Source organism: Clytia hemisphaerica, unplaced genomic scaffold (genome assembly GCF_902728285.1).
Source record: "Clytia hemisphaerica strain Z4C2 unplaced genomic scaffold, Clytia hemisphaerica genome assembly, whole genome shotgun sequence".
NCBI lineage: Eukaryota > Metazoa > Cnidaria > Hydrozoa > Leptothecata > Clytiidae > Clytia > Clytia hemisphaerica.
This window is the reverse complement of record NW_027103721.1, coordinates 505,588-532,051: the sequence shown is the minus strand read 5'-3', so window position 1 is coordinate 532,051 and position 26,464 is coordinate 505,588. Positions and strand designations below refer to the sequence as shown.

Below are 26,464 nucleotides of genomic sequence, written 5' to 3'. Positions count from 1 at the left end.
TTTGTTATTTTTAAGTCATTAAAGAATTTGCTAATTCACAAAACACTAAAACACAGTTTGGCTATGAGGTCATTAAGAGATCGTAAAATGTGTTATGATCGAAAAACTGTTTTATCATATCACTACCCCCGTTTTTAGTAAAAGTTGAGATTTGATATTCACAGAAAGTGCTACCAAGGGGTATTTCGGGTCTCATATCTTCCGAAGGACTTTTCTGTTCCCCTTGAAATTTAACAAACTTTTTAACCTAAGGTTTAACTACCACTGGTGTAAAAATGAACGTTATAGCATAAGTAGAAAAAAAGCTCAATTTTTACAATTGCAAATTTAACCGCTAAAAATCGCGAATTTTTCAACCAAAAATACATTCAAATATAGCGCTTTTAAGTCTCTAAAACAAGCAAAAAAAATTTCCATAATTATATTTGACTATCAAAAGTTACAGGCAGTCTTGTTTCCACTGCCAATTATATCTGGACAGACTTTAGTTTGTCGTTAATACTTACTTCGCAGTGCGTTTTAGACATTAATGATATGCCCTTGATAATACACTTGCATTATAAGGGGGGGGTTTCAGGGGTCTTAAATACCGTCATACCGACAAGATTTTGGGTCAAATACCGTAATACCGTCGGTGAAGGAAGCCTAATACCGATACCGATATTATATTTATGTTTTTTTTCTCGAAAATAATGAATTTTCAGTTATCAAATCTATTGTGTAGTAACAAATGAGAAACTGTACAAACAAGTTTTGTACTTTATGAGGCCCCCCAGTCAACCCTCAATTCAGGTATTCACGCACAAATTTTTGCCAATTCACGTATTCACGCGCGAAAAAAACCATTTTTGCTTTTACATCTTTGGTTAAACGATTGTGACCTTATTGGGCTAAATTTAACCTTTTTATGGTCTCTTTTAAACAGATTGACCTATTCTTATGGGATGGGCTGAAGTTTTTACAAGAGACTTCACTAATTGGTTATTTGAAGTAATAGAGATGACGCGTTCTTTAGAAAAAGTAACAAAATTGTTTTATTACAGATTAACGACCAACCAAATCAAACGAGAGCTTGTAAAAACTCCATCTTGTCCCATTCTTATACCAAACATTTTCGCCAATAAAGTTTTTTGCTAAAGTCTGTCCAGATATAATTGGCAGTGGAAACAAGAATGCCTGTAACTTTTGATAGTCAAATATGATTATGGAAATTCTTTTTGCTTGTTTTAGAGAATCAAAAGCGCTATATTTGAATGTATTTTTGGTTGAAAAATTCGCGATTTTTAGCGGTTAAATTTGCGTTTGTAAAAATTGAGCTTTTTTTCTACTTATGCTATAACGTTCATTTTTACATCAGTGGTAGTTCAACCTTAGGTTAAGAAGTTTTTTAAATCTCAAGGCGAACAGAAAAGTCCTTCAGAAGATATGGGACCTGAAATACCCCTTGGTAGCACTTTTCTGTGAAGTATCAAATCTCCAACTTATTACTAAAAACGGGGGTAGTGATATGATAAAACAGTTTTTCGATCATAGCCACATTTTACGATCTCTTTAATGACCTCATAGCCAAACTGTGTTTAGTGTTTTGGGAATTAGCAAAGTTCTTTAATGACTTAAAAATAACAAAGGCAATATAAGTTCTTGCTTATCTTTTCAATGAAAACAATTAAAAATACTGTGATTTCACTTCGTTTCGAAATAATCAATGATACCAATAATACTAATGCACCAACACTTAACACTTTCCAACTTTTAATTGCACTGTTCAAAAAAGATAACATAACCCCCGTTTTTAGTAATAAGTTGGAGATTTGATATTTCACAGAAAAGTGCTACCAAGGGGGATTTCGGGTCCCATATCTTCCGAAGGACTTTTCTGTTCGCCTTGAAATTTTACAAACTTCTTAACCTAAGGTTGAACTACCACTGGTGTAAAAATGAACATTATAGCATAAGTAGAAAAAAAGCTCAATTTTTACAAACGCAAATTTAACCGCTAAAAATCGCGAATTTTTCAACCAAAAATACATTCAAATATAGCGCTTTTTGATTCTCTAAAACAAGCAAAAAAAATTTCCATAATCATATTTGACTATCAAAAGTTACAGGCATTCTTGTTTCCACTGCCAATTATATCTGGACAGACTTTAGTTTTGTGACCTTATTCTCGATATCGTCCACTTTTTAAGGCCTCTTTTACAGCTATTTGAGCTTTCATAAAGCAATATTTTAGGTCTACCGCGCCAAAGTTACTTGCTTGTTACGGGAGGCAAATGCAAAAATAAGCCTTTCCCCCAATAATTTCTTCTTCGCAGACCCATAAGATGTCTTTTATATTGAGAATTAATTCAAAATCGAGGTTTGGGCCAATCATGGTCTGAGAAGCCGTAAACTTCAACACAGGCTTCATAGAGGTGGTGCTGTGGTGCAACTAGAGGACGCGAATTCTAAAGTTTAACCCCCCCCCCCCGTATCGGAGGAAAGAAAAAAAATATAAAAAAATAATGCGAGCGAAGCGAGCGCGAAAATTTTTCGAGAATTTTTCGCTCTCCTTTGTTATTATTGAAAAACGGCCTTAATACGCTATTGTTAGCCAAGTATGCCTTGTTTGGTCATACAATTTTTGATTTTATTTAACACTGACCATTTGTTGGCAAAAATATGGTACGGCGAGCGACGTACCTGCCGTACCCGGTGCGGCGTTCGAAGAGTTTCGCCAAAGAAAAAATTTAAAATTTAGAATGCCTAGATTGCCTGAAAACGCATCACGTGCATCATGATGTGAATTATTTTTTAATCGTTCGATGCTGCACAAGATGCTTTTAGAACTACTGGATGCAGTATTTGCATCACAAAAGTTGTCATTAAAAAAATGCGCCCGCAGAAAAATAACAAAAATTGTTTAGTTATCGTAAAGTTTTGCTTATTTTGAATAACCTCACCATGGAAATAACTCAAAAGGGCATCCTAGATTGTGCGAGCGAAGCGAGCAAGAAAATTTTACTGGTTAAAATAGCGGAAGAGACTTATCTTTTTTGAAAATTTTTCTGCATGAAACTCATGAAGAAACTAAAAGGTAAATAGTTTTATACCGAAATACTGTTTTTTATTGATAAAAATATCGAAATACCGACAAAAAAACAGGCAATTTACCGATACCGGTAGAAAATGAAATACCGTAATCCCGTCGTTTTTTTCTCGTAATACCGATTTACCGGGGGTAAAAAGGCCCAATACCGTCATACCGTAAAAGTGAAAACCCCCCCTTATAATATCATTGTGCAGCAAAGATCAACAATAAGAAATTTAAGCAAGCACAAAATGGCTGGGCTGAAAGAACTAAAAAATTAATAAGGTGCCTCGAAATGCCTTCACAATATTTCAGTGAAATCTTTCTAGAAATCAATGAAATAGTACATCAAGATAATTCTGTGAAAATTTCAAACCAGCACCTTCAAAATTTATCATTCAAACTGACAGGAAAGTTGTTATCTTAAATATAGTTCTTATAATTCTAATTTTGGCGAAAAACTATCGTTTCCACAAAATACCCCTAAAATATGTCCAAAATCAGTTAAAGTGTTTCATTGGGTACAGATTCAAAGATATCTAGAAATAAAAAATCTTTTTGTGAAGGAAAATAAGAGAAAAATTTCAAAAACTATCTAACAATAATAAACTGACAATCTTGACTCGGGTAACTTAATGCATGTCCCAGAATTGCATTAATTTTTCCGCCCCAGTTCCAGTCCCTAAACCATAACATACTATACATTTTTGGAAGCGTATTTGGATGTAGAATACCGTATTCTGTGTAACTTAAATTCTTTCTCAGTATAATTAGAGATATCTTGAGAAAACCTGATTATGACGTCATGATTGATGACGTCATAAATACAAAAAGTTGAATATCTCGAGAAACATAAATCAAAACTTCATGAATTTTGGACCAGTGATAAAGTACATTGAGATGTTTCAAAAAAAATTTAAATTATTTCCCAAAATTAATGACGTCAGCAGAAATTGCAAGAATTCGAATTTTTGCGATAAAATGCTTACATCAGCAAATTTTGAAATTTTTTAAAAAAGATTCTCCTCCTCTTGATGAGTTCTATCATTGGTCCAAATTTCATAAAGCTTTGAGTATTAGTTCTTGAGATATTCAACTTTTTAAAATTATGACGTCATAAATAATGACGTCATAATCACGTTTTCTTAAAAAAACTCAAATTCTGCTGAGAAAGAATTTAAGTTACACCGAATACGGTATTCTACATTCAAATACGCTTCCAAAAATGTATAGTTTCTTATGGTTTAGGGACTGGAACTGGGGCGGAAAAATTAATGCATTTTTGGGACATGCATTAAGTTACCCGAGGATGTTCTTATAAAGCTCGGAGACAGAGATGGAACAGCGATTAACTGAAAAGACAATGCGGTACATATTCCAGCCGCGGCTTTCTTATACTATGGTTCAAGAAGAAAACCACAATGTGAGATTTTATCAACGGGAATACGCATGATATAATCTACAACTAAAATAAAAAGAAACGGGGCGAGGGTATCACCTTGCAAGCTACCTGCTAAGATGGGAAAAGTCTCGCCGTCTGTAGTCTGGATAGAAGATTTGGTGTCTGTATAAATAAGCTTGATGGCATTAATGATTTTCGTGGGAATGCCATATAGTGAGAGGATATCAAATATTTTATCTCCATCAACTGAATCGAAAGCTTTTTTAAAGCCAACAAATAGAAGTATAGCGTCGAGATTGAAATTCCTGCCTTCTTCAAGTATGCGACGAAGGGATAGGATTTGTGTTAGTGTGGAGCTCCCACTACGAAAACCATTTTGGTTTTTACGAAGAATGGGTGTTCCACTTTAGACTGAATCCTATTAAGTAAAAGTTTGTTGTAAATCTTGGCCGCTAAACTGGAGCTTATACACTCCCTCCTGATGATCTGGTTTCAGACTATAACACAAAATTCCTTAAACCAATTATCAAATCGCAAAATGTAATAGTTTTTCAAAATATGGGCTACCGTTTGCTTGTGTTCTCTTAATTTAGTTGCCATCCTTCAACAGAATACTTCAAATCTAACAAACAAATTATACACCGTTGGAAAGATAATTTAGAGCACTTTAATTTCCTGGAAAAATATAAGCAAATTAAAATGAAAAATTAATCGGAAAATGAAATTTTCGTCGTTTAAAGCTTCATTTTTATGCTTACAGAGGTACTCTGGAGCCTCCCGATTTCAAAAAGTTTTTACATCAAAGGTTACAGCCTCCTAAAGGTAGCGTGTGAGTGAGTGGGAAAACCCATTTTTTGTTTGTTTTGAAACCTTCTAAGACCTATAACTTTCTATTCAATAAATCCATTTGAAAGTAAGTGTATATCTGAAATCAGGAGGCTTCAAAGTAACCAAAGATAGTCTCTTCGAATCTTTCGAAAATTTTTGTCAGCAAATCACCCCTTGAAGTGAACCTAAAAGATATTTCATCGGGGAAAACTTCACTTTAGTCCAAGTTTCCACTGTAAAATGTCTTTTACACACACCCTCTTCTCACAGACCCACTGAGACTCCTTCCCACTAGAAAAATTGGCTAAAATATCGTCCCTGGTTTTTGTACCTGAAAATAAGCAAATAAACAAATCCTCACTGCAAAATATTGTGCTATTTGTTCGATCTCCACTGAATTTTCTGACTTGAAAATAAAACAAACTCGAATCCCTAGCCATAAAAGAATATGTGAATATAAATCCCCATCGTGTTTGATTCTGTTATTTTTACCCCCACTAGCAGAATCCTACCGGGTCTGTGAGAAAGGGTTATTTTCACAGGACTGTAGACTGTTACAGAATGAATTCGGAGTATATTCTCCTTATTATGAGGAAATAACTACGGCTCAAAGATCTTTTAGTATTTCTTTACGCCTAAACCGTGCTGCCATAGGCTTTGAATTGAAAGAAAATTGTCGGCTGAAAATTCCTTGTTTATCTGCTCAGAAATCTTCTTTTAAAATTATAAATTCGTGTATTCGCAATTTCCTTTGTGGCGACGATATCCAACTCTCACCAATTAAATCAGAAACCTATCTTAATCGTTTCCAAATTGGCAATAATTGAATGAAAATTGCTGCCAATGTGAGGCTAATTATATTTTTATCGATCCAAATTAGCTAAAATTAAAGGCTCAGATAAGAAATTTAAGATCGCCTTTTTTGAACCTTGCATGCTTCCTAAATTACATAAGACAAAAAAAACAATGTTACTAATTAAGAACAATTAGCCGTATGCGTAGCGTCGCACGCTGCGTGTCCCAATCCAGTGAATCACTACACATCTAAAAAAACTCTAACAGTAGGAAGATAGCTGCCAATTGATGATACTATTTTGATTATAGGAAAAAAAGATGAACGTCATTTTTGCAATTAAATTCTTCATTACTTTTAAGGGATTTGAGTAAAAAGCAATTTGTAAAAGCAATTCTTTGTTAAAAGTGTAAAGAAGGAACCTGAAACATAACTTTTATGCTCAAACATCAAAATCAATTTTTTGACTATGGTCAGAGCCCTTAAGTAAATGGCTTAGAAGAATTATTTTTTAGATTTTTTTTAGCCATCGTGGCTGGCCATCGTGGTTGGACATTCGTGGGTGACTTTGAAAGACAAAATTTTCGAAAACTTTTTACAAAACGTTTTTTATTTTAATTTTGAGCAGAATTTAAAATCCACTCACGAATAAACAAGTGATTTTCTCATCCCCAACAGTGCTTATAGGTCCTTCATATTATTAAGATTGCTTGAAATATTCTCACCGGGTCAATTAAACGGGATATAATATTGTTTTGAAAGTCACTTAATTTTCCAATTACAGTATTTTGATATTCTAGATGTTATCTGTTATCACGAGGTTATAGTCTCAGGAAAAAGTTTACAACTCTCAAAACGTGACGGACAAGCTTCGATCAACCATAGCAGATCAACAACACACAACCCTCTCATGTATCTTTTCGACGTTTCAATCAATTCGTTGAAAACAACAAAGGAATGTTTCTCTCGAAACAAATCAGACTAAGGATGGATATGAACGATTGTTTTTTGCATCAGAGTCACATAAGTTCCGTCAGATTGCCTCTCCGCACTATTGAAAAATAAGCTGGAACAAAGTGACTTCCGTAGCGATTTGTATTGATCTTACTTAGTACTCGTTAACGGGATTTCCAACTTATGACAAAATTCTTTTAACTGATTTCTAATTTGTCGCACAGTCTTCAAAGTTTTGCCGTCGATGAAATCTTCACGGCACCACATTTGATTAACCTTTCATTTTCTTGTATTCGCGCAACAGTTTCAATGCGGATACTTGGTCCCCCTCACTAGCTGATAACCGTTGCAAAACCTTACGGCCTTGCGTTCTGAGGGTGGAATGTAAGTGAGTGAGTCCACATATATAGGATGGATAGAACCGTGACCATATTCTCTACACATTCGTTCTCTTTGGCATCTAAGATAAATCTGGAAAGAGCTGGATCGAGTGGAAACGCAGACATCTGTTTTCCTTGAGCAGTTATCTGAAAAGAAGTACGCAAGGTAGAAATCAATTAAGGACAAAAGAAAAGCGTGAATATCATAATAAAGTGATTCCAAAGAAGATCCTTTAAAAAGTAGAAGAACGATAAAAATAAATGAGAATATCTACACGTTTTTTGATAAGAATATCCAAAACTTTCGAAGCCTTCCGAGGTTTCTTAACTTATTGAGTTTTAAGTCTAAAAATGTTCTTAACATGTTCTTATTTTGACCATTTTGTGAATATCTTTGATCCTAAGAAATAGTATACTATGTAAGGAGTAGGAACTATTCACCAGCGGGGAAGGCTCATATTATTAATAGACCTCACGGTTTTGAGGGTTTTAGTCAAACTTATAAAAACATTCTAAGGAAACATATTTTGAGAAGTAGCAATTTTTCATTTTTGACACATTCTGCCATAATTCGCTAGAATTAGTTCTCTTAAAGTATTTAACATCTTAAGTGATAAGATCGTTCATAATGTAAGAATTGATGAAATACATGATTTTTAATTGGTTCACACAAATAGAACACAATCACCATTATCTTTCATTATACGCGATGATAAAATTTCAATCACTTACTTCTCAGATTACATCTCTTAATCTCTGGTACCGTATTCTCATCTAAATGATGAAAAGAATCTTCAGGATATAACCGGTAACATATACCAGGACACTCGCGGCCCGTGCGACCACATCGTTGACGCGCTTGAGCTTTAGAGACTGGTTTGACCTTCAATGTCTCCATACCAGTTGTTTGAAAAAAGTCTATAATTGCAAAATACCGATGCAAGATTCTGCATTATCCGAATCCAATGAGCGTTGCTGACTGTCCTTTCTCGTGGACGCCAGGGATCGCAGGATACTTTTGATCGACTTGGATCGATTGGTTGGTCGGATTGAGCTGCAATACGGTCGCACAACTAAGTTGTCATTGCACGGCTCGATTGGTCTTAGAATTTGGCCTCTTCTACGATGTTAATGATACCGAGGCCACCCATCTCGATTGGAAACGACACGATTTCTCTTTCGACGTCTGAACATTGTCTGCCATTACATAGCGCTGAAATGAGATATAGACGTATGATGTTTTCGATCAATTGAAGAAGCTCTGATACACCGTCGAGAGTTCGAATTGCGTAGTTGAACTTTTGTCGATAACCTTAGTGAAGGCGACAAAAGCAGCTTGTGGCTAAGACGTAGCGATCGTTGATAACTCTTTCAGCTCAATGACCCAGGTTTCCACTTTGCTGGATACAAAGTCGGCTTTATATGAAGCTTCTCCCATAGCAGCACCGAGATGCTTGTGTCCTTTAGCGGAGATTTTAATAGACGTGTCGTCGAATATTTAAAGTGCCACATGGTGCATGGCTAGTTCAACGATTAACCATGATTTAGATGGTTCTGAGAAGTAGCCGAATTTAGGACGAAGTTGTGGAAGACTTTCCCACCAAATTCGAAGGGTCACAAGCTTTCCAGCACCTGTGATGTCGTCAGCGTATATATTCCACTTGCTTGGTGTCAAGGACATTTCTGAGGGTGTTAGCTAGAGGAAGCCTACTGATACCGTACAGCGCTATACCAATTGGATCTCCTTGCGTCATACCTTACAGCTCTACCCCTCCAATTGCAAATAGGCGGATTGGTTTCGAGTAGCAATTAGTTGTGAATCTTGCCAAGGTTGTACAGAATATTAACGTTGTGTGCCATGACATTGCTGGTTGATGCTGTTGAATGCATTCGATGCATCGACAAGAAGAATCTCCTCCGTCTCATCGTCATTGAAGATGATCAATCAAGCTCCTTTTAAATATAAAACGGTTAGAGGTAATAATATGCCTTTTATAAATAGAGATATGAGAAAAGCCATCATGATAAGATCCAAACTCAAGAACCTGTACTATAAGAATAAAACACACGAAAACAAAACAAAATACAACAGACAAAAAAACTTTTGCTTATCGCTATTGAGGAGGACTAAGAAAGACTACTTTGCCAACCTCAAAGATTCCAACATAACTGATAACAAAAAGTTTTGGAAAACTGTACAACCATTGTTTTCAAATAAAGGTTCAAACAATAAGAGTTATACCTTAGTGGATAAAGAAAAGATCATAAACGACGAGAAACAGATAGCTCAAATATTCAATGACTATTATGGCCAAATAATATCAAAACTAGACTTGTCCGAGCCTCCCTATGTTGCATTTGACGAAACAAATAATCACACTGAAATTTGTATTCAGAAATATAGACAACACCCAAGTGTCACTGAAATCAAGAAAACTGAGTATCTAAAGTCTATTCACGATAAGTGTGCACTTTTATTTCATTTACCTATAACTTTTGAAGGAATTCCTCAATCTTTATAAATTTGGTATCGTTGGCAAGATATCAGTGAGTGGAACAATTTGGAATAAAAAAATCTATAAAAAAATTCTAAAAATGAAGAGGAGAATGAAGAAGAAAAAAATGAAGATCTTGGAGAAAGGTGCTATAACTATCATTTCCACTGGAGAGATTCTTTGATCTTAGGAGGTCATCACTGTGAAGAAATTTCACTAAAATATTTATTCAATATAAAGTTATGATACAAAGTTAATAAGTGATTGACCCCAAAAAACAGCAGAAAACAGCAGAAAACAGCAGAAAACAGCGTTTTTAGACGCCAATCAGCTTATAACTTTGTTTGATATCTTTTGATTGAATGATTATTTTTGAGAAAGCACCTTTCTACAAGATCTTCATTTTTTTCTTCTTCATTTTCATCTCCATTTTTAGAATTATTTTATAGATTTTTTTATTCCAAATTGTTCCACTCACTAATATCTTTCCAATGATACCAAATTTATAAAGATTGAGGAATTCCTTCAAAAGTTATAGGTAAATGAAAAAAGAGTGCACACTTATCGTGAATAGACTTTTAAACAAATTTTCTTTTATACCAACAACGAAAGAGGAAGTAGGGAAAATCATTAAGGACTTAGTTCAAGGAAAATCACAGCCAAGCTCAGATATTCCAGTGAAAATCATAAAGGAATATTGTGATATGTTTTCCGAGTTTTTATGCTCAGAAATAAATGCGTCATTCGAGTCAAAATCTTTTCCAAAAGAATTGAAACTTGCCGATATAACACCTGTGTATAAGAGAAAAGGTTCAAAGAATGACAAGAGCAACTTCAGACCGATGAAAAAGTCATACATACCCAAGTCTCAACCTACTTTAACGACATTTTGAGCAATAGACAATTTGGATATAGAAAAGGAATGAGTACACAAACTCCACTTTTAGTCATGACTGAAATTTGGAAGAAAGCTACAGATGAAAAGAAAGAGTTTGCAGCGCTACTCATTAACTTATCAAAAGCTTTCGACTGCATCTCGCACGAACTATTGATTGCTAAACTTGAAGCATACGGATTTTCAAGGAGTGCCTTAGGTCTCATAACAGCCTATCTATCAGATAGAAAGCAAAGAACGAAAATTGGCAACCATTACAGTACCTGGCATAATGTTAAAGTAGGTGTTCCCCAAGGATCCATTCTAGGGCCGCTACTATTGAACATCTACATGAGAGATTTGTTCTACTTTCTTGAAAATAGAAATGTACTGAATTATGCAGATGATACCACACCTTTTGTGATAGCTGATTCTTGGGAACAGGTTGGTGAGCAGCTCTCGAATGGAGCTGCTATCATGTTTGAATGGATAACCCAAAATCAAATGAAGGGAAATGCAGACAAGTCTGAGTTGATAGCTAACAATACCAGCAAAAAAATCTTCATTAATATACAGAATGAACGCATCTTTAACAGCAACTCAGGCAAGATCCTACGATTAACTTTTGACAACTGTCTGACTTTTGAGCCACATATTAACACGATTTATAAGAAAGCTAGCCAGAAAATCAGTGCACTTGCGAGGGTAGCACCGTACATGAATCAAAAGAAAAAGCAAAGGCTCGTGAATGCCTTCTTTCGAAGTCAATTCAATTATTGTTCGCTTGTCTGGATGTTTCCTGTTCGCAGGCTAGATCAAAAAATGAATCACCTCCACGAAAGATGTTTGAGGATAGTGTATTCTGATCATACATCTACTTTTGAGCAGCTTTTAGAGAAAGACGGTGCCATCAAATTCCACCATAAAAATCTTCAGTTGTTAGCAATAGAACTTTTCAAATGTAAAAATAACATATCAGATCTAACTAAAGAAATTTTCAAACATGATGAAAATATCAAAGTAAATCGCAAAACGCCTTACTTCAGACAGATCAAGAGAAATAAACTCTGTTTTTCACGGTTCAGAGTCACTTTCATTTCTAGGGCCAAAAGTTTGGGAATTAATTCCGGATGAGTATAGAGATATAGTCGATCTTAGTATTTTTAAGGAAAAGATTAAGCAGTGGAGGCCTAACACCATGCCCGTGTAGAAACTGCCGGACCTATATTAACGGTGTCGGCTTTTTGTAATCACCTTACAAATTGTAAAGTAGCGTTGACATTTATTAGCGTTTGTTGCTGCCTGTTCGTCAACTTGAAATAAACTATTACATACATACATACATACAAGATGTCAGCTATGGCGTGGACTGCAGCTTCGCATTCCCCAAAGCTGAGCAGCACAGAGCTGCAAGTTGCCAGCGGCCTCTTGGATTTCATTTTCGAGGAAGGTGGTTACAGTCTTTCCTATGATACGTCTGGTGACTTCACCTATTCCGATATGGCGAATACCAGGGTTCTTGTCCAAAGGCATGAGCGTGATCTCGTTGAATGTGACTGAAAGGAACATTTCGTGACATCTAGCCTAAGTCTTTGATGACATTCACATGGATGGATCGATCGTTATCTGGCTCCCAGATGGTTCGCGCGCGCGAGCACAAAGTCCGCCCATATCTCGCGCCCGCGCGCCTTATATTATGTTGGCTACCTAAAATAACTCATTTTAATTGATTCATGGCATGCGGTCAAAATAACCAATGAAAAAGGACAAATCTTTCTAGATTCACACGCCTAGAGTGGAAGGATGAAAGAAAATCAGGTAATACGACTCTGTGACAACTATCAAAACAATTTTGATTTTGACTTTGATCTTTGTTAGTGGGTGAATTGCACCAAATCTGTACCGTGGGATTGCAAACAAGACAAACTGTCTTCAAATTGCCATAGAAGTAGATATGTTAGGTATTAGAACTTGAGTTGTTGTAGATATGGTACTGTAGCAGAAGGTATCAGTCAGGACTAAAGTCATTTTTGATAACTTTGTTTTGTCTTTTTTGTTTTGAAATACAGTTAGGGAAACCATCCAGGATCCTGCCAGTTAGTCACACTAGGAAATTAAGCTTTCAGAAAAAACAACACCAGTCATCTACAGGATACATTTCAACAACAAGGATGAGAGTTACCTGAATCAAGTTCACAAGACAATATTAATTAAAACTTGAAAGTTGGAAACAAAATAAAACGTGCAGCAGCCAAAATCAACCAACCAAAATTTGTCATTCAATTCCCGAGACAGCGCTTCGATTTTTAAGGCCTTGTTTATACGCTAAAGTAAAAACAATTTTGCACATGTAAATGGGTCATTGTTTGAGGTCCGGCAAAATTTCTGGGAGATAGCCTATCCGGCGGTGCGCGGATCTAGCTAGGTAGGTTCCGCCTCCCCCGTAGATCTTTTTCTTGAGAAGTTGATCTTCAAGTTAGTTTTCAAGGTTGGCTTGGCTCAAAGTTTTTGAAAATGTTAATTTCATTAAAAAGCGCCGTGTTATTTTTTCATTAATCCCTTTAGAAGTTTTACGGCGCATTTTTTTGCTTGAGAGTCAAGTAAATGATATAGCGCTTTCGCAGCATTAATCTTTGATAAGCATTTTGGTGGGACGCTAGTGTGACTAACTGCCTGCCATTCTATAAGCCAGCAAAAACTAAATGACACTTGTAAACTTAAGTTTCTTACCATTTTCCATCGAAAACAACCAAAAACATTGCTACTTCCCAAAGCCGGAGATCTAAACAAACTATCTTCCAAGATTATGGCGCCCTTTTGGATCTATTGTTAAGGCCATATCTAAAATGGTGGAAAGAGTTGCGGAAAGACAAAGGCGCTCGCTGCGTCGAGGGTGGTAACGCCAAAACGCCCAATATGATCTTCCAACAGAAGGCGAGTTAGTTGCCGCGCGAGTTACGTCATGGTCATGCACTCCACCGCAGCGCATAACTAAGCGTGTTTAAATGAATATCATTAATTATAAGAATATCTTATGTGCTTACTTTCAGTAAACTTTGAGTTCTTCATAGACCTTTTTTCAAAGAGGCCACCCTGTTGAATAATTATGTAATCCAGCAGAAAAACAATGATAAAACCATGCATAATTATAACAATATGCATGATACAGTAATTATGCATGGCTCTATCATTGTTTTTATGGCTGGACTACATGATTATTCAACAGGACGTCCTCTTTGAAAAAAGGTCTATTGGAGATGAAGAAGGTAAGAAGATAAAAAATGCGCTGGATAATTTTCATTGTAACAGTTTGATCAATCATCGCTGAAAGTTTGAAAAAGTTTTTCCGACGCAAAAGAAATTGTCAGCCAATTGTCGTCATTGATCGTTAATCGATTCGATCCTCTATCGATCTCCTATCCGGATTGTTAAGTACCGTGAGTTGGTCTAATGTCGACATCCCTCTTCTAATTCCGACACCCAGTTTTAGAGATAGGAATAATAGAAAGGTCAGAATCACTGATACCGTGAGTGGTCCTAAATCCGACAGCCCTGCTTAAATCCGATGGGGTCTTTCAAAGATACAAACTAAAATGAAAACAAACCATTCGCTGTGACGCAATGAAGATACCAAAGTGTCATTTAAACTGAGAGATTTGAGACACTGAACCAATTGAACCAAAACATTAATTGCTCCTTATACAAAACATAACTTTTTATTACAAAATTGTTAACGTTTTAAACACGACCAACGGATTCAGAATAATAGAGGTAATTATTTTTAGAGTCTGCTAAATTGCGTGGGTTGCGTGGGTGCGTGGGTCAATATTTTCGCGTGGGTTAATATTTTTACGTGGGTCATTTTTTTGCGTGGGTGCGTGGGTCAAAATTTTTTTTGCATGGGTCAATTTTTTTGCGTGGGTCATATTTTTTGCGTGGGTCAAATTTTTTGCGTGGGTCAAAATTTTTGCGTGGGTCATTATTTTTTGCGTGGGTCATATTTTTTGCGTGGTTCATTATTTTTTGCGTGGGTCATATTTTTTTGCGTGGGTCATAATTTTTGCGTGGGTCATATTTTTTTTGCGTGGGTCATATTCCTTTTGCGTGGGTCGTTATTTCTTGCGTGGGTCATATTTTTTGCGTGGGTCATTATTTCTTGCGTGAGTCAAAGTTTTTTAGTGGGTCACTATTTTTTTGGTGATTTTTTAGCTAACTCGATTTTTTTACCAAATTAATAATTAAAACTTTCGAGTTAGCTAAGACGTTTTTTTTTGTCAAATTAAAATTTTCAAGTTACTTATACAAAAATGTGTGTGTATATATCTAACGAAAACTAAACAAAAGCACACAGTTTTTATGTAGTAACACCTTGTGGTTTATTTTACATACTGCACTTATTTACTATAACAACATTATACAGAATCAACACACACCCGTCTAATTTTTGTAGACACACTTCAGGATCACACTTTTGAATTTTAGCATGCTATATTTCAGGATTCCAGTGTCATGGAAATAAACACTATAACTTTAAGTAAAAAAATGAGATATGACCGTTTCTTTCATTTCTATGGAATTTTTTCCTCCCTTTTCTCTTGCTTTGAACCCGGGGGGGGGGGGGGGGTACTAGGTTTGCGAGGTGACGGGTATGTCCGAGCCGAAAATCGAAAATCGACCCTTTGAGAGACAAAGTTTTGGTGCTTTTGGGACCCTTTGAGAGACTTTTTCCTAAATTTTGGTCCATTTTTTCCAAATTTTGGTTTGATTTTCCAAATTTTGGTCAAAATTTTTGGAAATCGTGACCCTTTGAGAGAGAAATTTTTGATTTTCGTGATTTTGGGACCCTTTCAGAGACTAACTTTTGAATTTGTACCCCTTTGAGAGACTTTTGAGGAATGTGAAAAGGTACCCTTATGGCTCGCACATACCCGGCACCCATTTTGTCTAAGTACCCCCCCCCGGGCTTTGAAAAAAAGTACAGCGTCTTTTTATTTCGTCCACTTTTTTAAATTGGCCTTTAAGAATCTTTTTAGAAGCTTTATAGCTTCTTATAGCACACTTTAATCTTTTGGGTTTCCTTTCAGTGTTAAAGAACAAAGCAAATGGCGACACAATCTGAAAATTTTTCTACAAAAGTTATATTCATTAGGCGACTGATCACTCAACAATTTAATCGTTGTCAATTATTTCGTCCACCTCACTTGTAATTTCTTTGATTGAAGTACATTTGGATGTGACCATTCGAATTTCAAGGGAAGGCATTTTTTTTCGAATTACAGTGAGAATTTTGACCCACGCAAAAATTGACCCACGCAAAATTTGACCCACGCAAAAAAATATGACCCCGCAAAAAATATGACCCATGCAAAAACAAGCCCAAAAAATGACCCACGCAAAAAATATGACCCACGCAAAAAATAATGACCCACGCAAAAATTTTGACCCACGCAAAAAATATGACCCACGCAAAAAATTTGACCCACGCAAAAAAAATTTTGACCCACGCACCCACGCAAAAAAATGACCCACGCAAAAATATCGACCCACGCACCCAAGCACCCACGCAACCCACGCAATTTAGCAGACTCTTATTTTTACAACTCACACTTTTTTTGTCACATTAAATTAACATCTTGACATTTTAGTCATTCTGTTAGATGATTTGTTTCGAGCGAGAGTTTTTGCAATACAGTTAAGTTTATTGTTCAACTTGGAGAGGGAATATTTGTAAACATAGAATTTTTTTCATAGCAGTTATTTGGGGGGTCGGATTTAGGCAGGGGTGTTGGATTTAGGACCACTCACGGTATTCCTCTCTAATCGCTAAGCAAACAAAAATAGTTTCAATCAGTGATTCCGACCTTCCCATTATTCCTATCTCTAAAGAAGGGTGTCAAATTTAGAAGAGGGGTGTCGACTTTAGACCAACTTACGGCAATCCATCAATCACATACCGATGATCGATCCTATCGAGCGAGGACGTCTGGTATATTAGAATTTCTAGATTCTTGTCAGAGCGTTATTCTATAAATGGAAGCATATGATTTGAATGCAAAATTTCTTTGATGTTTTGCTTTGTGAAGGTGGGGGCTGTGTTTCTAGAATTTAGCCAGGGGCTTTTTTCCTTAGCCCCCCCCCCTGAAAAATGCTGGGGCTTAAATTAATATAATGTTTTAATAATTAAAAACTCCAGCACCACAGAGTTTTTAGTTAATATTCAACATGGTGTTGCATCATCCTCTACATTGACACCTTTTGTAGGACCAAATGTCATGTTTGAATATAAAACTCTAGCTAGCATGTACGAAAAATTTGCTTATCATTTTTTTGATGTTTTGATAGTTGACACATGATAACATTTGGCAGAAGTATTCCCCATGCAATGTTTGTATTAAAATCTGTAATAAAAATAAAAGTGCTCTTTTCTTCTCAGTAGCTTCAGTAAGTCGCTCCATTGGAAAACAGCGTTTTTCCCAAGCTGTCAGGAAAAGTGGCTGAATCAATCAATGGAATTTACATTTTTTAGACATTTCCCATTCTTCCTCTATTTTAAAAATAAGTGAAAGAAGAAGAAGTAGCAAAGGTGCTGTTCTTATAATTGCTATAACTCACTGTTACACTTTACTCGGTTGTCCTGGTAAAAGACATAATTTGGGTTCTTGCAACATAAAATCAATAATGATTATTTTTAGCATTTTTAGTAAAATGTTTTATAACCTCCTTTTTAGAAATTTCAATCAAGATGCTAAAATGAAAATATTCAGTAACTTATCAACAAAAGATCTCACTGAACTCACCAAATACGATGTATTCGAACTTGAAATGTATATGTTTTTTTTTATATTTGGCTCTCCATAGTCTGAATTGAAAGGGAGATCTATTATTGTTTTTACTGCTAATGTTTTTGTTTTACATGACAATAGCTGAAAATTAGTTTAAAATCGAGAACGGTTTGAATGATTCCAAATAAAGGCTAATAGGAAAATCTTCTTTTCTTATCTGGAAACTGTTTCACAATCGAAACAGTTGCTTTGATTGAATAGAACGGTATATAATTGCAAGACAATCAGTTCTTATTTTATTTTAATCCGTAACTCAAGAGATTTTCTTACATTTTATAAATTTGAATTGTCATTTTTCTTAAAATAAACTATTCAATATACTGAAAATTTATTTTGGCCCTGCCATCAGTAAACATTTTAAATGAATAAATGACAGTAGTGTTTTTATAAGGTATAAGTGATTTTACCCCTGTAAAGTATGCTACATTTTACACCATGAATATTAAAATAATGATACAATTTGTAAAGTTTGTCTTTATTAATCCTTTCAGTAAACTAGCTGTTTTGCTTGGAGAAAGCCAATTTGGCAAGGATTTAAAATATGGAGCCGTCATCGATTGCTTTACCAACATCTTCTTGTAAGTAAATCTTTAGTACTTTATATAGAATTAATATTTGCAGGGAGACTATGCAGTTTATACTACAAGACATTATCAGTAAGCTCTATATTGAGGTCGACAATTCTATACCACGTAATTCACGTAATTTGTTCTCAAATTACTATTTTTAGATAGTTACTACACTATTTAGCAGTAATAATCTAAGGGTGTAAAATTTGTAAAATCTGGCCATTTTTTGCCTTAAAATGTAAAAAAATTTCAAAAAAACGCACCGTTAGGGTAGATTTTTCGCCCAAATTTTCTCGAATTTGGCTAAGGGTCTGGTATCAAGACATAATTTTGGGCTCTACGTACGGTTGTTTGTGAATCGAGTACGCCCCCAGGAGACTTTATATAACAATAGGTTTCAATTTTTTCTTTAACCGCTTCATTCTATTACTAGGTTTGGGAATGAGGTTTCTCTGTCAATAACACAATTATCATGGTTACTGAATACTCAAGAACACTTGTTAAATCTTTGTGAACAAGGGACCTCATTATCAAACAGTATCAGTTTACTTCACGAATTGATTTTCTCCTTACCTGAAAACCAAAATCAGGAGACATCCAAACAAATTCTTGATTTTCTACTGAAAAGGTATGTTTTTTCTATTCCCTGTTTATCTTTGACAAGCACCAGTTGACCCCCCGGACATTAAAAATCACCCCTAATTAGAGCAAGTTTACCCCTAAAACAAGGCAAGTTTTGCAGATTTTTGCACTATTAGTAGGGGGAATTTTGTTCGATTTTTTGGAATCGCTCGATTGTTTTGTTAGAAGCACTGATACAAAATAAGGTCAAATTTCACACTCCTCAAATCTTAAAAAATCTCGAGCGGAGAGCTCTCTTAATTAGAGATATATTGCAAGTATAGGTGATTTCTGTACTTAACTCGAGATATTATCCCTTGAAAACCGTGTTTTTCAGCCAGAAACAGCTATTTTGTCCAGTTTTTGTGCTTTTTGTAGCTCAATATCTCGAGTTAGGTACTGAAATCACCTATACTTGCGATATATCTATAATCCTAATTTTTTGAGAGCTTACCAAAAATATACAACAGGTCCCTGTTTTCTCGAGCTAAAATTGTCATTAATTTTTAACCCTATGATTTTTGCCTGAGACCGTCATATTTGTCCGAAAATCACACCAAAGTGTCCGAAAAAAATTGGAAACATCGTAATTTCGATTCCCTTACCCCTTAGCTTTCCAAAAATTTATAACAAGTGCTTTGACTAAACCAGTCGAGCGATTTTACAAAATGCCCTCTACTATATCCCCCGGACAAAATATCAAATATATCCTCCAACACCCCTCCTTATGCACAAAAATGTTTCTGGAAGAGCCCATTAGAACTTTCTGTTGTAGATGAAGGATTAGAACAGAAATTTCCAAAACTATATAAAAAATAGTTAAATGTCCGAATCAAATCTTATAAATCCTGTGATATCTGAAAAAAAAAACATCCAGTTGTAAACAGGTCGACATCAGTCCCTTGACGCAAGATATCCGATATAGTTTAGAAGGCAAAACTAGATGACAAAGATTTCTTCATCTTTTCAAATAGAGTTTTTTTGATTTCAGCTTTTACCAACACTATCACCTGTACCAACACATGTTGACTAAAGCTCAGCAAACTGTCCAACTGAATAAGATTGTAAGAGAATCAGTGTTATTTTTTATTCTTTACCAAGCCTTGGTGATTCTGAAGCTAAATTCTTTAGAAGTTTTTTGTGAGCTTTAAAAGCAAAGTACTATTAAAGACGATACAGTACTTTCTACCCACCTTTCTCCCCACCTTTCTCCCCACCTTTCTGTTGGGGAATTTTTTCTCCAAAAGTTTCAAGCGATTTCAACTTTTTAACAGAAAGTCACATTTTTAGTTTTTTGTATGATTTTTCTTCCTCAAAGCACATGGCAGATGTTTTTCTTTCTTAAAAAAAATTAATTCTCCGGAATCAGCTCGTGAAAGGGGAGAGGGAGGAGAAAGTTTTAATTTTCCTGGAGACCGAAAACTGGGCAGTTTAAAATTCCGGGATTGGGGGTGGCCGACCCAGAATTAAATCATTTTTCATAATTTGCTGTATGCATAACCTCACTATTATTCTTGATTATGAAATTTCAACACAAAAATTATTTTAGATCGACGTTGAAACGGTTCCCACGACTCAAACGTTCCCTTGTCCTTTGGAAGAAAGCATTCTTGAAAGTTTGTATGAAGAATATCTCAACCCGAAACCTAAAGAAGATGATGTAAGTCTTGAAAATGTTAAAACAATTTTTGAAAATAACTATAACTGGATTTACTGGATACTTTTAGGGATGACTAAAGTATTTAACTTGATTAACGGTTTAAAGATGGGTGTTTTCAAGATTCTTAGTGCAAAAAGATTTTTCAAAGAGGCGTAAAACATTTAAAAAAGCACTGTTCTTTCATTAACTCTACTCTATACTAGTTTAAACTCTAAGTTGCCAGACTGGAGTAATCTTGGGTCTAAGATTTTTTGTCTACTTTGCTTATTCGAAGTCAGTAGCGTAAACAGGTGGGCGCAAAATTTTCGTACGAGAGTAGATTTTTATGACACTGTAATACTCTTTTCAAAATATAATTACTGTGTTATAAAAATCTGCACTTCTACACAAATTTTGCGCCCCTCTTGTCTACGCTACTGGAAGTCTGTATTTTTAATGTAAATCTGCCATGTTGTGTTCACAGGAAAAGTCGGCAGAAGAAAATCCATCAAAGACATCATCCGTAACAGAATCACAACCGATTGATGACGTCACAACTTTGTTGGCTTCTCTTAAACCAGACGAATTAAGAAAACTCATTCAAGATATTGCCGAATCAAAATTCAATAGTTTTAAAGTAAGAGTTACTGTCAGTTTGGGAGTTTCAATTTCGCTCTATAAGTAGTGGTAGTTTTTATTTTGAGTTTAGGCCATAGATTTTTTTGCGGTTGAGGCCTGTCTACGAACTTATGAATGAAAAACAGGAACACTCGCAAATGCAATCAAATTTTTTAGTAATTTAGATAATGTAGTATTGATATTATACCGGTAGATAAAAGTTTCAAAATTTTCAAAATTTATATTTTCAGGTCGAAATGGAAGGGAAGATAAGTGACAAGGAGACTGCAATGAACAAAACATTCAGTAAGTTACACGCACGTTAATATATGAGTATTCCCTCCTTTGTTACTTAATTAATTTATTGAAGGTCATGTGACATGTAAATAAGTGAATTTTATAGTTATATTTTTTGATTTTTCATCTTTGTGTGTTTATGGGAAATATCAAAGCTATTCTACGGAATGACGTAATCGTAAAAATATATTTTCTTTCCATTTGGAAGCTAGACATTCGAATTCCATGGCTCCGAATGGGGTTCTAGGTCCCCCCAACAAATTTAGGTCCCCCCTACGATTTAGGTCCCCCCACTTTTCAGTAAGGTTCAGGTCCCAGTTGAAATATAAAGGTTCAGGTCCCTGCAAAAATTGCTTTCAAGGTTCAGGTCCCAGCAAAAAAAGCTACTGTCATTTCTGGTAGTATTATTACTAGTTTTTTTACGTATCAACATGGGACGTCAACCAACTGAGGAAGAGAAGAAAGTAATTCATGTACATCATAAAAATGCGGGGTTAAAAAAAATTGGGGGTCCAAATTGAAAATTTAAATAAATGTTGCCCACCATGGTTGGTATTTTATGGGTAGAAATTTGCCATTTTAGCCTACATTTTGATAGAATGTAAGAGATAAGTTCAATAGAAAAATCCTTAAAACTTATTAACCAAAACAATAGTGAGGGGGTATTTTACTGTTTCCTAATTAGCCCCCCAGAACTTTAGTGTAGCCCTTCAGCTCCCCCCACTTTTTTAGGTCCCCCCTGAGTTTAAAAAATGAGACAGCTCCCACCCACTTTTAAGCCAATTTGAGATTTACACCCCCCCCCAAATAAGTGGGGGGGGGCGGAGCCATGAATTCATTCTTTATTGAGATAGGTAGCGTAAAAATACTCTGAAGAACCTATCCTATATAATTGCAAATTCGATGTCAATTTTTTACGAACTTTATTTTGAAATTTTGAATTTTCAAAATATTCCTTACTTTATTTAGAGGAGTTGGGAGTTTTGTATCATCAGCTAATCCTGAATTATAGCGAGACGTTCGAAAGTACTTATTTTCTGAATTTGACAGAAATACCACCCGCCACTCTTTAGTCGATAACTTTTTTTGCCCAAGGTGTAAAATGTGTGACTCTACCCCCATTAAAAAAGTGATGAAATCTAAACTCAGAATCTTCTCTTGGTCGAGTCCAATTTTTACTGGACAATAATTTCAGTATTGCTCCTACCAAATTGAAATGAATGTGGAAATTTAAGTCTTTTTTGTATTTATTTAATATGTGAAAACATCGTGACAGTTCTACTAGTAAAAGTACAAAAAGTAAAAACTTTAAAGGGTCATAAACTAGTTTTGTGTAAATCTATATTAGCCTCTTCCGGCTTGCTTTATTTATTCGTCATCAGATTGCTCAGAGCTTTGTACTGGACTTGGTGGTACTCTTTTCAATACCCTACGAAGATCAAAATTTGCCAGGAAAATTTCTTTCTTTGTACTTTTTTTGGGGTCAAATTTCTTCAAAACCAGCTTCGGTCGTTCTTTGTGTTGCTTTTTGGCAAGCTTTTTAGCCTTTTTTAAGGCTTTTGCACGTTGTCGAAGACTGTAACGAAATTTCATAGTGTCTTTATTGAATAATCGTTTCTGTGAAGCTGAAAGTTGGTTTGGCTTTTTAATTGGTTTTAAGTTAGGTTTCAGTAGATGACCTCTAGATGTGCATTGTTCTTTTTTCGGTGTCAGCACTTTTGTTGAACATTTCTGTTCATTGTTTATAGAGCGTCCTTTCTCTTTGGTTGGCGTTGACACTCGTTTAATCACCTTTTTGTTTTTAACAATATTCACATTATTTGCCTTTTTAGCTTTTATATCTTTCGGTGACAATTTACTCTTTATATTTTCGACTTTGAGGGTACTCGAGCGAGTTGCAATCCCCTTTTTGAGTTTTTGTTCCTTCGGGCTCTTTGCCTTTGGCGTCGTCATTTTATCGGCCTCGTTCTTTATCGGTGATTTATGTTTGATTTTCACAAGCTTCGGTGGTTTACTCGATGGTTGGCTTACTGTGCCTGAGGGTGAATTCTGATAAAAATAAGTTGGATAGAACCACGGATAATCGTTGGGTGAATAGTAAGGTTGTGTTTTGAACGGTTTCGGTATCTTTGCTTTATCAGTCAGAAACTGTTTGAAAAAGTTCTCACTTCCCGGATTCGAGGCTGGCGTTTTTGCTCCCATGGAAACAGGTGAAACGGTTTCAGATTTAAGATAAGCGTTTAACATTTCTTCATCAATGAGTTTTCGTTTTTTGATATCTACAGAATTTGTTGATGGCGGTGTACTCGGAGATGATCGTTTACGGCAAAATCGAAACAAACCTTCTTCGATTCGTTTCTCGATTTCCATTGGTGTGTCTAAATATCGTTTAAAATCATTTTCGATTTCTTTGAGTGTGGTTTCTTTCTTCCGTTCTTCACCATCTTCGGTGAATGATTTGAGTTTTAAAACGTTGTTGACTGCTTCGTTGTATAATTGCTCGAAACTGGAAAGAAAGGTTAAAATGAATTTGATTTGATACAATTTTCAATTGCGTTATTTTCATTCTATATTTTAGTATTAGGGAACACTACTTTTAGTTTTCGGCTTTCCTGAGGGCTTTTTCCAGTAAAGAATTTCACATTTTTTTGTATAAGTTTAGACTGTGCCTTAGCGATTAGAATTAATGCAACGATATTTTTAATCTGTTTACTAAAACATGGTTCAAATAATCAGAGAAGATTTATTATACCTAAAGTGAGTAAAGTATGAGAGACAATTGGAACAAAAGGAAGTAGCTCAAAAAAAAAGAAGAAAATATACTGATTGTTCAAATTTCAAAAAACTGATTTCATAAGTGAAGCAAGAAACAAAAAATCAGATTCGTTTTAGTCCTCAATATGAGTTCAAGGAACAAAATGGCTTTCAAGTTCAAAACCCTTGGTTTTAGCTGTTCTTCTTTTTTACTTCAACATGTCACCTTAAGAGCCCACAGTATAACTTTTGATCCAATAAGTAGCGTGGTGGGAAAATTTCTCTGGGGTGGCCAAAGCAAATATGGCGCCCTTTTTAAAGATTTTTTTTTTTTTGCGCCCCTCTCTATACGCTCATTATGAACACAAAAAAGGGAGTGTGCGAGCGAAGCGAGCCAGAAAATTTTGAGGTGATGAGGGGCGCCATTTTTGTTTTTTCATTTGTCAATCTTTCGATATGGGCGCCTGAAAAATCCTTCTTAGCGTCCCTTATTTTTGGGCGCCCCTTCTCAAAAGGGCTCCGCTGGGGGGCCTGGCCCCCCTGGCCCCCTGCCACCACGCCACTGGATCCAATAATGGGAATAATTCTATGGGAAAACATTTTAAATGTTTAAAACATTTTTTAATTCAAGCTTCAATTACTTTTTGTATTAATCAAGTTTCTAGCACCAAAAGGTCATTTTTTCCTCTTCACTTTACAATTTCAAATCTTTTTGGAATCACTTTTGTCAAAATAAATTAAATTGTTGAAAAAGGCTAACAGAACTTGACGAATAGTCGTAATAGACGGTTTTTTTGTAAGAACAGCACATATAAGAGCATTTTGCTTCAGTGACCAAATTATGAAGAACATTTTAAGTCTTTATGGTCTCTAGAACACTCAATTTCTTAGAAAATTGCACAAAATTCTCACATTTTAGGCTTTAAAACTTAAAGATTTAAGAACATCCGAAGGCTTCAAAAATTTGGATGTTCTTATAATAAAAAATGAATTCATATCTTACCCGTCAATTCTTGTAGTATCGTTTTCTTTCTTGGCTTTCTTCTTCATCAAATCTTGTAAAAGTAAAGTCTTGATTTTAAAATTAGCTTTCTTGTTATTTTCTAGCATCACCTTATTGGCTTTATAAGCTCGATTCTCGACAATTGCTGATGTCGGTTTTGCCGTTAAAGTCGGTTTGGTTGTCGGGTTTTGATATGACGTTATGACGTTCATACGATTGTAAATAACTGACGGTTTGTTGTAAGTTGGTGCCGGTGTTGTGCGATATTCGATCGGTTTTCTATTGGTCGTTGCTTTTGGGTTATGTACAGTGCTAGTCAGTGGAGTATTGTTACTTAGCAACCGCTTTGTTGTCACCTCTGTAGCATTTGTATGGAATCGTTTAACGGTTGGTCCCTGTGTTATTAATGTTTTAGTATTAGAACTGGACTGAAATCCTTTATTAAGGTTTGGGGTACTAGGTATGAAAGTTCCATTTTTGATGAGATTATCTTTACTAATGATGTTAAATGCGTAAGCAGTCGCCGGTTTATTCCTAATTGTAATGTTTTTCCCATCATTTTCTGCTTTAATATGCCCGTTTTTCAAAGCAGTCATCAAACCATTCATTTCTGGTGCAAATTTCTTGACTTCAATATAAGGCATAGTCTTTGATATAGTTGTTTTTGTAGCAGTCGTCGTTTTAGGTAACAAGAATTTTTCATGTGTTGTCTTACTCCCTTGCTGCGATCCAAAAACCGTAACTGCAATCGTTTTAGGTTGTTTCAATGTTGTTGGTTCAATTTTGCGAGCACCACTCGTCAATTTTGTGATAGCTATATTGGATAATAAGTTCTTAGTTGAGCTGTTGAAAGTGATAGTAGCATTTGTACCTGCCTGTTGATGAAGCTTTGTCAAAACATCAACATCTATAAGTTTGCCATCAACTTGTATCTTCGTTTTGGAGACATTATTGGACGTATTTTGAGGTGTTGTTAAGCGTATTTTTCCTGTCTTGGTGAATTGGTCGCTTGACAAACGAAAGGTGCTTGTATTGAATGTCGGTACCTTTAACTGACCCGGTATGGGTAGATTTGACGGCGGTATGTTAGCCATATTTGACCAGCAACCTCCAAAGTAGAATGCTTAAGCTAACATCTATAGCGAGCGATCTTTCAACCTCTGCCAGTCGCTATTTTTTTTCTTGATTCGATGATAATAATAATCACAAAAATTTGTATCAAGCCGTTGCTATAATACTGGCTCATTCACCTGATTCATAGCATATGAAAAAATCAATTCAATCTTTTCTTCTTCTTTCTATTTCTTTGAACGAGTTTATAATAT

At 35.4% G+C, this 26,464-nt stretch overlaps 2 protein-coding genes and 1 pseudogene across 2 annotated transcripts; 1 reads left to right on the top strand and 2 right to left on the bottom strand.

The window, feature by feature from the left end:
- Positions 1-6,895: 6,895 nt before the first annotated feature.
- Positions 6,896-9,181, bottom strand: LOC136804405 (ATP-dependent RNA helicase DHX33-like; annotated as a pseudogene).
- An 8,320-nt stretch (positions 9,182-17,501) lies between these two features.
- On the top strand, positions 17,502-21,558 carry LOC136804324 (ciliary-associated calcium-binding coiled-coil protein 1-like). Its single transcript, XM_067061028.1, has 7 exons — positions 17,502-17,620; positions 18,130-18,216; positions 18,641-18,835; positions 19,820-19,892; positions 20,378-20,488; positions 20,952-21,104; positions 21,337-21,558. Exons 1-7 carry the CDS (start codon positions 17,502-17,504, stop codon positions 21,409-21,411), a joined length of 813 nt encoding a protein of 270 aa, XP_066917129.1. The 3' UTR covers positions 21,412-21,558.
- A 1,053-nt stretch (positions 21,559-22,611) lies between these two features.
- Positions 22,612-26,464, bottom strand: LOC136804323 (muscle M-line assembly protein unc-89-like). Its single transcript, XM_067061027.1, has 2 exons — positions 25,140-26,464; positions 22,612-23,888 (listed from the first exon to the last, which is right to left on the bottom strand). Exons 1-2 carry the CDS (start codon positions 26,231-26,233, stop codon positions 22,751-22,753), a joined length of 2,232 nt encoding a protein of 743 aa, XP_066917128.1. The 5' UTR covers positions 26,234-26,464; the 3' UTR covers positions 22,612-22,750.